The following is an 18808-nucleotide window of genomic DNA, read 5'->3' as shown; positions in this document are numbered from 1 at the left end:
AAGAGCTATCCTTCTTTGACATTATTTGTAAGCTTGAGATCATAACATGAATGGGAACGTGTGTTTCAGCAGTTTTTCTACAACCCATTTTGGGGGGAGAATAGAATGATCAGATATGTCTCGGAGTCCCTTTTTCATTTCTTGAAATCCTTTACACACTCTTCACTTTCATGTCCAATAACTTTTGACAGAGTAACTCTACTGCTTTGTAAGTTGGCATTAATCACGGACAGAATGTGTTGATAGAACATATTCAAATTCAGCTTAATCTGATAATCCCTTCATTGTTGTTGCTCCAGTGGTCTACTTCCTGTGTTTTGTCCCTTTCATTGCACTGCTAGCACGTCTTGGTAAAGATTAAGTGCTTGAATAGACCGTGTACTTCAGAGCCTCTTTTCTCAGTTCACACTTTCCAGAGTGTGTGCTTTCTTTCCAATATTTAGATAGGTTAGGGGTGTCCATTTGATTTGAGTTATACATCATTTTAAAGCTTAGAGTCTGCTCTGTAAGAATCTGCTCTCAACTAAAAATCCATATCTGGCGACTTTTTGTTTGTTTTGCGGTGCAGGGTCACATATTATGTACTTACTTATGCTGACTGTGAAGCTGATGTAACCGTACGCGTTGTATACATAAACCTGCAGAAGAGAACATACAGAGGTCTATGAGACAGGCAAGCAACCAGCATCTTTTTCTCTGACCATAAATATGACTCCTAACATCTTCCACCTGTCAAATATCAGACTAAATAACTGTGAATCAATTTGAAGAGTACTTCCAAGCTCATGATGTTCCATGTAGGGGAACTGAAAATGGATTGAATGCATTGCACAAGAAGTAGGCACCTGCAATATCCTTAAAGGTCACAGTAGGACAGCTCACTTGTTGTCATGTCTACTCCTACATCCATAAACACTACCAACATCTGCTCTTAAATTGACCACATGAGATACAGTCGGTTATTTCAGTGACCTTATTTCTTGTTTTCAAGATATAACTAGAAATATCACTTAAGGTCTTGCACATCTACAACCAAAGGCACACATCTGTACCAAGTTTCGTGGAAATTGGGCAAAAACTGAGGAAGTAGTTTGCAACACAAAATTTTTCATCATTTTGGCTCATAATATGTGAGCTGTTACCATGGCAACATACTTTTTGTCACTGTCAAGAAATGTGTCATGCTGACCTATATCCTAAGACAAACATTCAATATGAATTCCATGAGAATTGGAAGAACACTGATGAAGCAGTTTTGCCATGAAGCATTTTGCCCTATATTTTACCAATAACATGCCGTTACCATGGCAACGCACTTTTTGCCACCGCGGAAATATGTGTCTTGCACATTAACATATTCAGACGAACATCTGTACCTAATTTCATAAAAATTGATCAAAAACTGTGGGAGGAGTTCGCGACGCAAGATTTGTACCCATTTTTGCCCATAATATGCCGTTACCATGGCAACGTACTTTTGGGTACTGTCAAAAAATACGTCTTGCACATCTACAACCCAAGGCACACATCTGTGCCAAGTTTTATGGGAATCGGTCGAAAACTGAGGAAGTAGTTCGCGACGCAAGATTTGCAACGGACCGACCGCCCGACCGCCCGACCGACCGTCCGCTGATTCCTATATACCCCCTTCAAACTTCGTTTGGTGGGGGTATAAAAATCTAATTCTATAGTTGCTATTATAAATTTCACATGTTGTTTCAGGTTCAAAAGCTTATCTTAACAAACAAGGTGCAGTTTTATAAATTCAGCTTGTTCCTGTGTTTGGCAAAGAGAGCTTTAAGAGTCAAAAGTTGCCATCACAACTGAACAGCGCCCCCAGTGGCATTTATCATACAGCTAATTGCCACACCCTGAATGGGATTCTCAGAAACTGGTTAACACTGAATGAGGGAGCATGTAATGCTTTGTGTTGAAGTAGCATTCAAATGCTATTTCATATTTGCATTGTGGATGCGGCGAGTATCAACATTATGCTGCAACCACCACTTGAAAGTATCACAGCCCTGAAACAAACTAAAGCTTGGAGGTCTGGTTACATCATGGACATAAAACAATCATACAAAAACCACCAATATTTCTCGTTAATATACACATTTCTTATACTTTGCTGAGTTTATTTACATGAATAGATTTAAAAACAGCTTTTCTACAAACAAATCATATCAAAAAGATATGTAAAGATGGTCTCTTTTATCTAAAATCATGCCGTTGGTTATATCATGAAAGGGAATATGTCATTCACGACATATTGAAGTCAACATCAGAAAATTTGCACAGAGTTCTTCCTAGACTAGAAGGGAAGAACAAGAACTTTTCTTTTGCATAAGAACAGCTAACAAGACAATGCCTTTGTCTGGTCCTTGTGGCATTCTGTAAGTGGTTTTCAGAAGTGCAGTATTCACCAGCGGGGCAGCAAGGAGCAAGCTGACAAATGAAATAGTCCCACTGCAGTCAGCTATATCAGACAGGAACCCTGCCAGTATTCCCCCCAGGATGCCACCAGCATCGAAGAGAGTAGAAAGGTCAGCGGCCTTTTCGTCACTCACGTGGGCTGCAGAAGAGGGCAATTAATGCGGATATGTTAATCACCAATCGATAACACACATGCAGATCTCATTTTTTTGTGGACAAAGCATTTGAGAAGTAAAGATGAATCTGCCCACTCTTTTGATTCATTCTGGAAAATATTGAGCAACCTTGTGTTCTTTAGCTCTTTGGGAAGGTATTGACTTGTGTCCTTGCCTAAGCACATAATTACATTTCTTCACTAATTCTATTTGCTATTGTGTGAAATTCCACTCATCTAACCAAATGCATTTGCAATTGAGAAAACTGCTCTCAATTCATACACTACATATATGTTTTCCTATTTCTTTCTTCTTGCATTAGGATTACACTAAAACATGAGGAATCTGTCCCATTTTCACTGGAAATTGCAGCTATTGATTGAATTGGAGTAAAGCTGGCATTTGGATTAGAATGATTTAGGTAACAAATCATGTGTGTTGTGATTGTGCATATATGTGTGTTTTGTCATTCTTGTTGGTTTTGTTGTTCCAGTCTCATGCCGAAGAATTTTTTTATGAGTTATGTAGTTAAAAGCGATATGACCTGACATTTTCCAAATATGTCACTCCATTGTACAAATTATTTGCTCTCTGTGCAAAGAGGATTACAGTCTTCTATTTATCTTTTATTTCTTCCCTGCAGTAAGGGCAACCCTTGAGTGAATAACTTGTCTTGCATGGCTGCTAATCACTCTTGCTTGACCAAAGCTTGCTTTGTCATACATTTTCATCCATTCAAATGTTACTATAAAAGTACCTGTTACAGCCCCTTTTGTGGTTTATTGAAGGCATTCATAACAAATACACATAGAAAAGACAGTTGCACAGAATGTGTGTAGGCATGGGACACAGACACAACACACAAAAGGAAGGGTTACTTGCTTTCTCCACTATAAGTAAAGTACATTTGTAATAACGGAAAATTTGTTGCACTACAACACAACACCAAAGATAATATTCCAGAATATGCATCACTCCCTTTTCGCTTTGTCTCATCAACGTTCAAGGCTCATTAGCTTTTTCTTACAAGTCAGAAGAGACGCATGTAACTACACAGAATTCATCTACTTCAAATGCTTGTGTCTCCTTGTGAGGGGGGTGTAGATTGTGTTTGCTGCCCCCCCCCCCCCCACCCATTTCTAAAGAATGGATTGGAAACTAATACTTACATGTAGAGTGAATATAAGCTGGCAGCCAGTAGAGGAACGTGTAGCTCACAAGTTTAGCGAAGAAGAGACAGAGGGAGAACTCAATGACACCCTAAACAATGAAACAAAAAGAGAAGAAAACAAATTTGTGTTGAATACAAACTAGTCAGTATTTTGCGAACGCATGCGCATGGTGTACTCTGCACTCAGATACAATGCATATAAATTAATACATGTTAAATAAAAACACTCTAAAAATGTTAAGCAAGTTCTTCCAGACATGGTGATGGATAAATTTCAAGAGCTATTTGAGCATTTGATAATGTAATCACAAACAGACTGAATCATTGCATGTATACATGTGTATGGGACAACACAAAGTATTTACCCATGATGAGGGCAGCATTCTCATATATTCCACGAAACAAGACCTTCCATTACGTGTGTATTCTAATTTTTGCCTACATATTAGGTAATGAATTCGTCTATCATGAATTTCATCCAGCCTTTCAGCGTCCAGCAATAAAAATCATATGACAATGGATGTTTGCTCCAAGTAATCAAAGCACACATTGTAATATGCATGCAAAGTGGTGCCATTTGAGTCCTCCAGTCAGTCTGCAAATTGCACACACTATTCCACTAGGACATTTTGAGTTAATGTGCAATTTTGTGGCTGACAGTTGAGGTTTGCATTGCAAAGCTCTCTCTCTTCCAACATGATGATTGGTACAACCACCACCACCACCAAAACAACAACAGATGAAGAATTAAAATCATAGCTTCTCATTAAAAAGAATAAAACATTATCATTCATTAATACTTACTGGTATCCTTAATGCTCCCCAAATACTGATGGCTTGCAATTTGTCAGGATCTGTGCTGTCTCGCCTGGATTCTCCTCTATTACCAGATACATCCTGAAAATATGGCAATTAGAAAATATTACATTATGGATCAGAAGGTTAGGCCAAGGGGAGGGGGAGGTGCATGGATCAATGGTAGGCAGTATGTAACCAAAGCATAGGCTTCTCAGGTTAGACAAACTATTTAACTACTATTAAATTGAGGGCATTCAATGGCTATAGCTGATGCCCTCTCTGGTTCCATAAACATAGTTGCACTTCCCAACCTATCTGTCTAGAATGGTTGCCCATAGGTCATAATGCTTTCAAAGCCTGTGTCGTTCTTCGATACACAAACATAAATGGCCCGTACTTCTCTCTCTTTTTGCAGTTCCTTGTTTTGTCTCCCAGAGTGTAAGGAAATTAGCAGATACAAATTTTGTAGTTCAGGATGCCACAGCCAGGTTTGACAAATAGTACAACAGACTCTGGGAAAAATATATCACGATTGCGTCCCTTACTTTATGGAAATATACACATTTTGTGTGAATGAACAGAAATGTAACCCTAAACTCATTCAATCTACTTGACTCCTTGCTTTTACTTTGGATTAATCATTATTCCTATAATCGTATTTGCAAATCTAAAGCCATGCCTGACAAATTTCATGGGCAACCAATGTTGAGAAGGAAAAGCTAAAGTTGAACTAGCTTGAGTGTAGATACTTAAGCATGTCACATCCCACATGCCTTACAATACTATCAGCCTGAGCACATTGTCGTAACGTTTGGCATGATTTGTTTCTGTATCACTTACTGTGTGTTATTCCCCCATTGGAACATCCACTGAAGAGCCTTTCTAAACCCATGGGCACTGATTTGCGGAGACTTTACTGTCGATGAATAGAGATTACCTAATTCCCTTTGTCCCTATTGCCTTTAACCACAGCCTCACTGACTGACTGAGGCATTGTTACCCCTACTAGGCTGGCTGACTTTACAAAAAGTTTCCAAGAGTGGAGGAACTATGCCTTAACACCCATGGAAAGGCATGGCAAGTACAAAATACGACAAAAACATTTGGCATCTCTGCATAGGATACTATAAAGAGGCCAGACAGTGTTTTGGATATCTGTCAGCACTGTACACTTACATCTGTAGTAGAGCCTGCTTGAGCTGGTGCCTTGCAGCCAATGTCAGTGGGATCTGAAAGAATTAGACAGGAGATTCATACATGTATGAAGAGATGATACATCACTATCTCTACCAGCCATCTCACATGTAAATAATTACCAACACAGACCATTGTGGCATTTTGGGCATCTTCCAAACTATACTTGCCTCTCTCACTCACAAACAAACAAAAATACAAAAATACAAAATAAAACAAAAATGCAAAAAATATTAAACAAACAACAACACAATAAAAATCACTGAATTAGCTGGTCAGACAATAGTGAACAACTTGTTAAAATATTGCCTACCACTTATTTTCTCTTGAGTAGAATGGTACCCTGTCTCCCCTTCCCCCCCCCCCCCAACACACACACCCATCCCCTACCCCTTTCCTACAGACATGTTGACTCATGTACATCACACTTCATATAGGCTGTCCAATTGCAGCTGCTTGATAAATTGGCCAAACTTTATGCAAGGTCATACTTATGATGCTTCAACTGTCCATAAACAGCATTTGGCAAAAAAAAACCCAATATCTCCCTTAACATAGAGAATGAAAAAGAAAATTAATGGATCAAACTCCCTCTTTAATCTATTAGTATAAATCAAGATAACATAAAAAATAGCTCTCTGAATCAATGCATATTGATGAACTCACAGACGACGAGGAAGAGAAAGACGATGACCCCCATCCCTGCGATGATAAAGCCGGGTACCACAAAGGACCAGCCCCAAGCCCGGTCCACAAAGGCCCCGGCAACCAGCGAACCCAAGATGTTACCCAGACTTGTGTGGGTGTTCCAGACACCCATGACCAGGCCTCTCCTGTAGGGGGTGATACATGATTTCTAGTCCTGATGATCGTGATTAAGATAATGATGTTCACAGTTTGGCATCATCAGTATTGTTGTAATTCAACAACTTCTACTACCGTAAAAGTGGATATTTTCAGGTGACTAAATTTTCGCACTTTGCCAGGTAAGAAGAGTTTCGCATGTTTTTAATTCCACGGCCACGCACAGGAACATATGGCAAGCAAAAATATGCGCATGCTTTTATTTTCGCGCTAGTTTCTGGTTGCACGAAATGCGCGAAAATTTCAACACCGCCAAATTTCCACTTTTACAGAATTCATAATAAAGGTTTTGATAACACTGCCCATGATTATTCTACTTCTACTAACACTACTATGCTATACGTATGATTATGACTATGACTACCACGTCACTACTACTACTACTACTACATGTGCTACAAATATAAGTAGTAGTAGCAGTACTCCTACTACTACTATCACTACTTTTACTACCGGTACTACTTGAGCAATGTATTACTATCACTATTTATAGTAGCAGCATTACTACTGCTATCATTACTCCTACAATTCATCGTCATCATAATTCTCAACATAGCCAGTGCCACAATAAAATCGCAAAAATGTGCAAATGGCAATACTAATGACAGGAAAAGCAGTTTATATCAACATGAACCAGGGGCGGATCCAGGAAATCCATAAAAGGGAGGCGCCTTTGCAAAATCAAAGGGGGCGCACACACCCCCATTTTTCTTTTTATTTCTTTTGTTTTGATAAATATAAAGAGGTGGTAGTGCCCAGTGCGCCCCCCTCTGGATCCGCCACTGCATGAACAGTAATGTCGTGATCAATGCCACAGGAAATGAACATCATAATTCTCGGAGCCTCACCTGCCCTTGCCGAACCAGTTAGCTACCACAGCCACCAGGATAGGCCAGCCCGTGGCCTGAAACATGCCCCCAATGATCTGCATGAAGATGAAGTAGTAGAAGGAGTGGATGTGCAGGAAGTATGCCATGCCAAACATGGCCGTCCAGAAACCAGACATCACCATGCCAAAGGACAAGAAGTAACGCAGGTCCATGCGCTCACCGATGTGACCACTAGAAAAAGAACGAGAAAGGGAAAACAAACGTTAAACACAAGGATGAAAGACTTGACACAAGACTACAAGTGCACAGACAACAACAGCCCATTGGATCGACTCTCTATGAGTCAAAACCGTAGTGACTTCCACAAACTGACCACAAAGATGGAACAATATTAGGTTTCAAACATGCAAGCAACACTCTATTTTAAGGATGCCAATCAAAATCAAAGCGACAGGGGGCCCAAAATGCATACATGAAACTACAAACTTTGTACTCAAAAGGGCCCAGACTTTGATACTATCAGGACCTGAATTCAGGCTTTTGCTTGAAAATTAGCATCCCTGATTTCATACTTGCATGACTACTACATTGTACATGTATCTGAAAAAAAAAATAGTTAATGAAAACAAAAAATCACGAAGATCCGCCCAAAAATGATTCATTCCTGGTCCATACAACAAAACTTAGTGCATTCTGAGAGTTGCTATGACTACCTTACACAAAAGCTTTTTCCCTGTTTAATTGGCAATGAGTGATGCAACAATGAAATGAAATATGAAATTGTCCACATCATGAACTTCAATGCTCTTGTAGACTACACAAATAAAGCTACAATACTCTACACTAAACATAACTTCAAAAATTTAATTGATAATACATTGCACACGCAAGATAAAATTAGTCGCCTTTCAGTGACAATTGAACACTACTTGTAGAAAGAAATGTGGGGTAAAGTCATGCACACAATAAGAACACTACAGACTACTGGAGTAACCAACTGTCAAAAACAAATATTTTAATTACTTTCTAACAGCAAAAGCAAATGTTTGATTTTTTTTTAGCTAATCCATCAATGTTTGTTACACCTGTTGCATTAACATGTGATGTAAAACGTTGTGATACAAGTTTTAGTGTGTAAGGGTACTGATTCGAGTGCAATTTGTGTATTGTACTTAGCTACACATACCCACTGTATGACACCACTTCTGAAGACAAACATACATGTATAATTTACTATACTTTTATCACCAAATTTGCTCAATTTCTCAATGACAGCATCTTTCCATTTACCTTTTGTGAATGAAAATTCTCTTTTGTGTGAGCATGGCCACTCTCTGTTAATACTGGATGGTGCCATGCAAGCACAATTGGGCACAACAATCATCATACTCACTGGGTTGGAAAAAAGCCAATCATATTTCTTCATTTTTCTCAAAATATAAACCTACTTGAGGCACAACATATGGAAAATAACAATGCACAGCGTCGGAATATTGCATAAATATATTCATCAGTGCCGCACTATTCAGCCCCGGTAAGTTTTGTATAGAATACTACCAGTATTTGTGAGAAAAGGTTTGATTTAAAACAAAAGGCACAGATCTATATGAAAGCAACAGGTTGATTTTACCCAAAGACACTTAACTGGAAAGGGAGGAAAGTGCGCGCTAATCCTGTACAAAACAAATGGACAGCACGCGGTCTTCAAGCGTATTGCGCACATCACCTGAGACCACTCAAAGACGCTTGATAGACTTTGCCTGAGACGCGCTGTCTTTGAAGTTGTTGTTAATCAAGCGTCTTTGAGTGTTTTTATATCATGTTGATGCCAAATTTTTACCTCCACCAAATAATCCTTATTACCTTAAAATCTCGCTCTTCAAAATAATCCCCTTAATCGAAAAAAAAGCTACAAATATAATTTTTAAATCTTTTTAAGATAATAAGAATACCACTACCTTTGGAAATGACTGATGTTTCTAGGTGTACTGAGTTTGTACTTAAATAGCTCTTTTTTGTATTGTCATGTAGGGTACCGGTAGCCATTTTGTGTCCATTTTTATCGTGTGCCTTCCTATCTTGTTATCTCTACTATCTTTGGTTTTACCCTGTGATTTTTAACCCCGGGATTTGTGTTTGCATGGGTCAGATGGAAAATATGGGGTTTTTTTTCCCTTTCCTTTTCTTTTGGGGGAAAGGGGGGAACATTCATAACTAACAAAAGTAGAATAGCAGGTCAGATTCGAGACCATGATTTATTTCCCCCTATTGTTGTGCGGACTTAACAGGCAATACAATTGTACTTGTTTACAAGTATCGCCTTCCACTGTACAGTGCACTGCCTATTTAAAGGCCTACAATCCCAAGAGTTTCATTGAAGGCATATGACATGCAGATATTGTTGAAGTTTCACCACCATCTGTGGTATACCAGGTACAATGTACATTGTGTCAATGACTGAAGGAACGTGACACTGCCCCGCCCATACCCCTCTTCATACCACCTACACAAGTGATAATCCGCCACTCTCTGAACAGGCAGTGCTGTAATTGTATGACTCAAAACAACACTCTAATCTTGCTCTATGAAAACGAAAAGAAGTTAAGGGTGCACTTTGTTTGGTTACATGTACAATTGTAGTAACTGTGATAACAGACAAGTGGGGCTTTTTCACTGTAATGACTTGTGTACCCTGATACCGTATCTTATAAATACAGAAGTGCATCCAGACTCACTGTACAGTGTATGTGGATATGTATTTTGCTGCTGCTATTTATTTATGCTGCAATCAAAGCTCTAACCGTGCACTGTAGCGGGCGCAACAAGAAAATGTTTGATATTTGACATTTCATGTTTGCACAGTTCTGGTGTGCAGAGTTCATTCTGCTCTGTATCTGTGGAGTTCCTTTTTCTCAGAGTGCAACAGAGTGTTACCAAAATCCAATGCTTGTCTGGTTTTCACACACGAGGAGTAAATCACATACCCACTCCTCAGTCCCCCCCCCCCCCTTTTGAATTACCACAGTACCAGGTAATGTGCATCGGTGTGTATACTGTAGTTGGACCCACATAAAATGTCTGATTAGTTTGAAGTTTTAAACTTTTATGATTAGCTCATAGTTTAGCCCATGTAGACTTACTCAAAAGTTAGAAAGTCAGTGATTAGAAACACAAGAGTTCGAAGGGTTAAATGCTCTATCCACAAGTCGCGAAGGGTCCCCAATCGTAGCTCAGCACTGGTCGGACACAATAGTCAACAGACTCTTGTTTGCTGGACTGTACTCTGCTTATTGACGTCAGCTTGAAGATGCCGTAGAGTTACTGTTTCAAAAAGGCAACTTGACTCTTATGGCAGAATACTAACCTTGCATACATTCCAACTGCATAGGCAAACAGGTAAGCGTAATCCAGACTACCCAGCAACACGTTGGCATTATCACCATCTGTCAATCAATCAAACAAACATAAAATAACACACGAATATAGTTAAAATATACTCTTTACTGTACATTTACTGCATGTAAAGCATCATATTTCAAAATCTATATTCCAAGAGACTCCAATACCAAGCATCTCTTTAACCTGGAGATTTTCCCGTCCAGGACCCCTTGTAACTGGAAACTGAAATCGAGTGAACATACAAGTTGTACAACGTATACATGTACAATACTACCAGTGTATTTGTGCACAATGCGCACATCACAAGTGTGAAGTGCTACATCCTTCATGGCCAGGGTCCAGGCCATATGATGACAAACTAAAGATAGGCAGGAGAAAGCTGAATTTAAGTGGAAAAAACTAAATTATAAACAGGAGACACGCAGCTAGAGCGGGAAAAAAAAAAACTCAAACTCAAGCAGGAGTGTGAGAGACTTTGTGAAAATGGCCTCAAAGCGGGAAGGTTGAAGTCTCTGCTTTCCACATTTTTGACAAGATTAAAAAAAAAAGAAAAAAGAAATTGTCTTCTAAGTTACTGCATGATTAACACTCACACAATATCTCATTCACATTGCTGTGAATAAAAGCACTCGAGTCTGCCTTTTCTTCACAGAGGACCCTGCAGTAATCTATAGATTACAGGACTACTACTACGTGTATGGTCACATGTGCTAGTGCACTCCCTGTAATCTTGGGCCCTGTAATGCCCTGCGAACAACTTTAAACAGAAGTTTGTTAAACACAGGGTCAGCTATTGACGTTCATCTGATATCGATAACACAAACACCCACAACTCTTCCCAGTGACTCCCCCAAGGCCTGATTGTTTTAATAGGAAGTGTGATAAAGAACACTCTTGTGGCTTCAGTACAATTAACTTCCCTGGTCTTGGTCTGATCAAGTTGTCAGCAGTATCCCATGAATACAAGGACTTCACAATGAATCCATAAGTACTTCAAGGTCTTTACAAACTTTTTTTTTTTCCACTTTAGCTTTTGCATGTGGGGCAGTGGTAGTTTGAAGGATCGTAATTATTATCAATGTTCTGAAGTCAGGGAAGAACAAAATTTCAAATTTGTGAATTTATCTGTCATCACTCTGTGGTTTCAATAGGGCCATACAGTACAACTGTATGCAGCATGTTTCAGTACAAGAAATGAATTTGATGAACTTTTTACTCCATTTGGGTGCAATCAATCATATCATGGCGACCACCTTCACCATGTACTGTATTCATCAGCTGGATTTTATGTCACCACTATACACCAATAAGACAGGAATTGGGCAAAAGACATTGCATAGGCCTAAAATGGCAGCTGCCTCTCCAGTGTAACCTGATGCAAGTCAATATTCACTGAGTAACACTAATAGTAATAGGGCTTACAGGTACAACTGTACAGTTTACCTTCAGGAACAGTGATTTAAAAAATGTTCAAGATATCACATTTGATGCATAGGTGTTGGGTCAGTTGTATCACAAAACATCCTACCATGTAAAAATTTTGCAATAAAGCCTAAAACATAAAGGAGATATCACTATTTTTCTCAATAAACCATAACTGTACACGGTTTAGTCTCGAAACATTGCAATTATCAATTATTGTTCACATTTTGTATGACAATACTTACAACGTGTAACTTTTATTGATTCTAAATTTTACATCATTGGTTGTTTCTATCCCTAACTCGTTTTTTTTAAACTACTTTGAAGCACTAAAGCTGGGTTTTTGTTTCATTTGCAAATGGTAAATTATGCCTTTAAAATGTTAGACTTAGCCCTAACCTGTTGGCTCACCCAGTTAATCATACTTCTCCTATAATACAAACATAGTTTCCTTTTTCCTTTCTTTGATACCAATTATGGCCTCATTTTACATATTTGTATAGGCCAGTGGCCTACAATGAAGAATGTGTTGACATTTTGATATCCCATGGCAACCTGCTGAGGAATTTACTTCTATTCTAAAATCAGTTTGAACAAGGTGAACTGTGTTGACAAAGTGAAGTCTACCACGATTATTTTATCAATCTTTAATCTGAAGGCAATCTAAAAAAGTTCAACAATGAACTCATAAAATTGAAGAAACAGTAAACGTCTTCGCTACTGTATGCACAATAATTACTCGCCTAGATGTGTGCGTGTGGAGTGAGTCCCCATATTTGACTGAAACTTTAATGGAACAGGAAATGTGCATACAGCACGAGAAAGGCACTCCATTGTACACAAAGATGAAGCAAATTCAAGGCCGAATTAAAACAAGTCTTGACTTCTAGCTGAACAATAGGGAAATGCAAAGTGAAATATGAATAAGTTTATCATGGAGTTGCCATGAATCCAAACATTAATGTAATAAACAATCTGTACAATGGCTTGGACAGTGCCACATCCGTATTAGCCTCAGGTCTCTCTTCCAGCTGCCAGGGTGTACAGTGCACTCCTATACATGTAACTAAGTCCTCATGACAGGTGGCAATGTTTTGTTAAATCAAAATTCTTGTTAAGCTGAACTGTAAAGTACAAAAAGAATACAGGTGATGATCTTTTGACTTAAATTTTTACCAGTACTTTGTTGTAATAAACATATTGTTACAACTTTGTTCGTTCAAATAAGTATAAATGCACTGTACCTGAGGTTAATGGGTGAAGTGTTACGTAGCCATCTTTTATGTGATATGTTGGCATTAATCACTGACATGTGGTCAGATGGACTGACAGACAATCTTAGGACATACAGCATTATTACACTTTCGGCTCCTTTAGGTATGAGGCTTCAGTATGTACCAGTATATAGCATGAATCCAATGTTATGTACATGTAATACTCTGTTAATTTTATCATTGACATTGCTATTGTTAGGCAAAAAATAATGGAAAACAAAGAGACCAAAGGCAATGAAGTATTGTACAATAAGAATTACACCACTCAAAGTATGGCAAATGTAAAATATATTGAATACAATTTGGGTCATTGAAATGCCTTTGTCAGCTTGGGCAGCCAGGAGTGCCACTGCACTTTACAAATGTCTTTGAGCAATTACATGTATGGAATACTTTTCATAATACTACACAATTATATGTCAATGCACCAATGCACGAAGTAGCACTTATAAAATTTATCTGTTACAACACACATTGGTTTTGAATGATTGCCATAATACTGAGTAAACATCCCAACAATATGGAGAAAAAGGGAAAAAATCCTACAATGGTCTGCTGACTACTTCCCTTTGCTTGCACATTTTTGTATCTTCCTGATTTTCAAGTACGGCACATTATTGAGACTATTACACACAATGTACCTTGAACTCTTCTTGAACTCTTGAAAATCAGGATGAAAAAAAAAAAGTTAAAAACATCCTTGAAAAAGTTCCCTTTACATTTTTTGACCAAATCTCCATGTTGATACAGATTTTGTAGGTCCTTTAAATTGCTTTATATGTTCATAAGAGTGAACATCTCACTGACTTGCAATAGAATTGAGCATCCAATGCACTTCCTTCATCTTGGAAGTTGGCCCAGGATGATGTTGTTGCTGATCTCCCTCCCCCCCCCCCCAAAAAAAAAAAAAAGTGACCCAGGTTCAAATTAGATTGTGATTAATGGCTTGAGTAGTATCAGTGTACTTAACCTGCAAATTGATCATTGTGCTCAAAGTAACAGGAAAGATGTCAGGTAGATTGTAATTAGGACAAGAGTATGACAATAAGGATTTGTTTGAGCATTTAAAGGTACAGTTTGTCATTGGGAGTACTGGCTTAAAAAATTGTTCAAGATATAACATGTGTTGCATACATGTGTAGGTCAGGTGACTCACAAAACATCCTACCATCAAAAATTTTGCAATAATGTCTAAAATATAAGGAGATTAAATATCTTTATTTTTCTCAAAAAACCATAACTGTAGATGGTTTAGTCTAGAAATATTTTCATTACAACTATAGTTGACAGTTTGTATATTTTACAGTACTTAACATGACATTGTATAGATTCAAATTTTTACATAAGTTGTTTCTATCCCTAACTCACATTTTAGAACTATTTTGAAGCACTACCTGGGTTTTTGTTTCATATGCAAATGGTAAATAATGCCTTTAAATATATGAATTCCAAGCTACGGTTCTTTTTGGGTGTATGTTGTTGTTGTTGTTGTTGTTGTTGTTGTTTTCTACCAGTACATGTACAAATTAATACTGTAGATAACAAGGCTAAATCTGGGCTTGAAATCATAAAATCATCCCTGCAAGTGCAACCCTTTCTACAGACAGCTGTTGGAACATTCCAAGAAAAGAATAGAGGTGTTACATGTTTTGAACATATAATGAAAGTGGGATCACTCTAATTTAGGAGAATTTGAACTGCAATGCATCATGAAAATGACTCACATTATGAAGAGTTGTGAATGCATCTTACCAAATGGAGCCCAGCAGCACCAACACGAATCATTGACATCAGGATTAGAGGCGTTGAAGACTGGGTAGATGGGCACGCTGCTGTCATCAGGGTCATACTTGGAGCAGTTGAAGTGGAGAACACCCTGCAAGAGATAGTGGTGGTGGATTGGTGTCAGAATGAAGGTCAGAGAAGGGAGACATGAGAAGAGGAGAAAGAGGTGGAAGACCAGGAAAATGCAGAGAGAATCAGGAAGAGGAGATGAAGGAAGGATGAGGAACCAAAGATATGAGGGAGGGAGGGAGAGGAGGAGGAGGAGGAGGAGGGGAGGAGGAGGAGGAGGAAGAGGAGGGGAGGAGGAGGAGGAGGAGGAGGAGGAAGAGGAGGGGAGGAGGAGGAGGAGGAAGAGAGGAGGAGGAGGAGGAAGAGGGGAGGAGGAGGAGGAGGAGAGGAGGAGGAGGAGAAGGAGGAGGAAGAGGAGGGGAGGAGGAGGAGGAGGAGGAGGGGAGGAGGAGGAGGAGGAGGAGGAGGAGGGGGAGGAGGAGGAGGAGGAGGAGGGGGAGGAGGCACACTTGAGGCAGAGGAGGAAGAAAAAGAGTAAGAGGGAAGGAGGAGCATGAGGAGGGAGGAGAAGGAAAAGAGCAGAAATATGTTTAAAATGAGGACGAGGAGCAACAAAAGAAGATAACCATGCAAAACAACAGATGGAAGGAGAAAACAACAGAAAAAGGGTAGAAAGACATAAATGGGGTCCATATATTGGGAGGAAGAGAGAAAAATTGTGATGAAGATGAAGAATCAGAGTGGTGGAAGATGAGGAGAAGGATAACAGAGGAAGAGGGGAGAGGAGATGAGGACAGGAAGTAGGATGAGGAGAGAAAAGCACTGGATGAATCAAAAGAATTACAAGGTGACAAATTCCTAAAGTATATCTGTATCACCTTGTAGGCTGCTGAACAGTCCAAGTGAAATGCATAATGTGTGAACATATAAAGTTTTAGTCTTCAACATGCATGCACACTGAATACATTGTTTATACCACGCACATGTAAATATTTATACGTGGTTTCAATGGAATGTTTACAGATTGTACATTGTATGTTTGGTTTCATATAATGTTAAGTGGGTTGTATACACTATAACACGGAGAGCTCTTCATTGTGAAGAAAATATTCTCTTCCTCTTTGTCTGCTAACAATGTGGTTTGTTCAATATTTCTCTATGTTGTACAATGTATTCTACATGTACACAACAGCACTCGCGTTTCCTCCCTCATTTTCTTTTGTTCTTTTCTTTTTTTTTTTTTTGGGGGGGGGTGGGGAGGTGGGGGTTGTCTTAAAACAAGGCTTTCCAAAACAGCATCTACTTTAATAAGTTCATGTTTTATAATGAAATATAGAAAGGAAAAATACTTTGAGTGAGACTGTACTCACAAAGGAAACTTGAACTCCCTTCGGAGCATGAAGTGACAAATACCTGAAGAAAACAAAGTTTGTCTGTCACATCGCATTTAATATCTAATGCCATGGAGTGCAACACAGTTTTTGTGACCAGGGGGGCATTTCATGAAGGAACTTGTCGTTTGTAGACTCTGATAAAGTATTGTACAGTACAACATACTTCATACAAAGGGAGTTGGGATGAGTGTAAATGTAATAATCACATCTTTATTGGGCTGGAACACATAGCTCCTTTATATAATCACTGATAATAGCATGATTGCAGAAATTGCAAAGGCAGTCAGGAAGCAGGAAGAGAACAGATTTGATATGTGACCCTGCATCACAAGACCCACAAAAAGTCCCCAGATATAGATTTTTTTGGTTGAGGGCAGATTCTTAAAGAGCAGACTCTAAGCTTTAAAAAGATGTACATAACTCAATTCAAATGGACCCCCCTATACCTATCTAAGTACTAGAAAACACACTCTGGAAAAGTGTGAACTGAGAAAAGAGGCTCAGAAGTACAGGGTCTATTCAAGAGCTCAATCTTTACCAGGTCATGCTACATTGATTGTAGCTGTGCGATGAAAGGGACAAAACAAAGGAAGCACACCACCTGAACAACAACAATGAAGGGATTATCAGATTAAGCTGAAATTGATCATGTTCTAGTCTGTCCATGATAAATACCAACTTTCAAAGCAGTAAAAATATCCTTTCGAAAGTTATTCGACTTGAAAGTGAAGAAAAGGATTTCAAGAAATAAAAGGGGGACTCTAAGACATGTAACAATGTACCCGATCATTCTACTCTCCCCCAAAATGGGTTGTAGATATTAAACTGCTGAAAACACACTTTCCCATTCATGTTATGATCCCAACCGTAAGAATAATGTAGAAGAAGGATAGCTCTTTCAGAAAATATAAAAAACTCAATATTGACTTGGTTGACCCATTTCACTTTTTTTTGAGTCCTCAGGTAAAACCAAGGGGTGCAACTTTTTGTTCGTTTTGTGATGCACGGTCACATATAGTAATGTCTGCTGAAGGTTGAAGTTATGATGTAAAAGGTATACATGCAGAAAAACAATGTGATAAAAATGGGGGAAAGGCGACTGATCAAAATAGATGTACGTATGTATGTAGAAAATCTTTCTTCTAGGAGCAGCACTAAGTCTTGATGACTTACATTGTAAAATGAAACTATGAATCATGAGGGGAAAAAAAATATTTTTCAGAGAGGAGCATACACAGTTCGTACACATCCAGTAGCCCCCTTTATACAGTGTTATCACAACTTGTCGCTGAAAAACATTTTCCCCGTAAAATCTAGAACACCCAGCTCACTGTCACTTTTGCAGTGTCAGCTTACATTAGTATATTATGACATACATGCAGCTCACATTACTTCTTTTTCTTTTTTTCCCCCTTGGATGACTCTTAAATAAAATGAAGTGACCCAGTCTGGACACCTTTGTCTTCCAAACACACAATACATGCTAGCACACGCACAGTACATGATTGTCCTTTACAAATAAGAGAGAAAGTAACGACTGGCTGAGCACATGACTTCCTTTGGCACTATCACATGACAATGGCAGTGCTGAAGGTCGTTTCTGCATTGTGCTCTAATTCCAGAACTTGGAAGCATGCTAGAACTTCCTATTGGGATAATTTTGCAGCATTCAGTTGTGTCATCCTCCATAATTGGGGAATTTCATTGATTAAAGGGAAATTTTCCTCAGATACATTAAAAACAAAATACAACATGCAGCTGCACTTGTGCATTCACAAAATGCTGAGATTTCTACAAACTTTCATCTGTTACGAAAAGTAAACTTTTTTTTTTGACTTGATATTGACATCTTAAACATCATGATTCAATATACTTTGCCTCTGACAGAAGTAAATCAAGAGCTTTTCATTATGCTAGAAAATGTATTTAAAAAAAAAATCAGATTCCTTTTATTTCTAAGAATAAGGCCACAAACAGTACCAAAGCTTGTTGGGTGAACATTTTCTGCAGCATTACATTTTAAACATTACACCTGAATAAGATATCCCAAGTCGAGCAAACCATCACAACACAGGCATTA

General features: G+C 38.6%; 1 protein-coding gene across 1 annotated transcript in view; it reads right to left on the bottom strand.

Moving 5' to 3' along the window:
- LOC139713729 (glucose-6-phosphate exchanger SLC37A2-like) overlaps positions 1–18808 on the bottom strand; it is a 42451-nt gene that overhangs the window by 17164 nt on the left and 6479 nt on the right. Inside the window, exons 3-12 of the mRNA XM_071625434.1 lie at positions 15293–15416; positions 10810–10888; positions 7464–7676; positions 6418–6584; positions 5734–5786; positions 5137–5171; positions 4564–4639; positions 3758–3848; positions 2424–2572; positions 590–638 (exon numbers count right to left, since the gene is read on the bottom strand). Of these exons, the coding sequence (XP_071481535.1) occupies positions 590–638; positions 2424–2572; positions 3758–3848; positions 4564–4639; positions 5137–5171; positions 5734–5786; positions 6418–6584; positions 7464–7676; positions 10810–10888; positions 15293–15416 (1036 nt within the window). The remainder of the gene's footprint in view (positions 1–589; positions 639–2423; positions 2573–3757; positions 3849–4563; positions 4640–5136; positions 5172–5733; positions 5787–6417; positions 6585–7463; positions 7677–10809; positions 10889–15292; positions 15417–18808) is intronic.

The sequence above is a fragment of the Diadema antillarum genome, unplaced genomic scaffold (genome assembly GCF_040938485.1).
Source record: "Diadema antillarum isolate AM-2024a unplaced genomic scaffold, OU_Dant_1.0 seq00002039_RagTag, whole genome shotgun sequence".
In the NCBI taxonomy this organism is placed as follows: Eukaryota; Metazoa; Echinodermata; class Echinoidea; order Diadematoida; family Diadematidae; genus Diadema; species Diadema antillarum.
The sequence above is the reverse complement of the archived record's forward strand: the minus strand, read 5'-3'. Positions and strand labels throughout refer to the sequence as shown.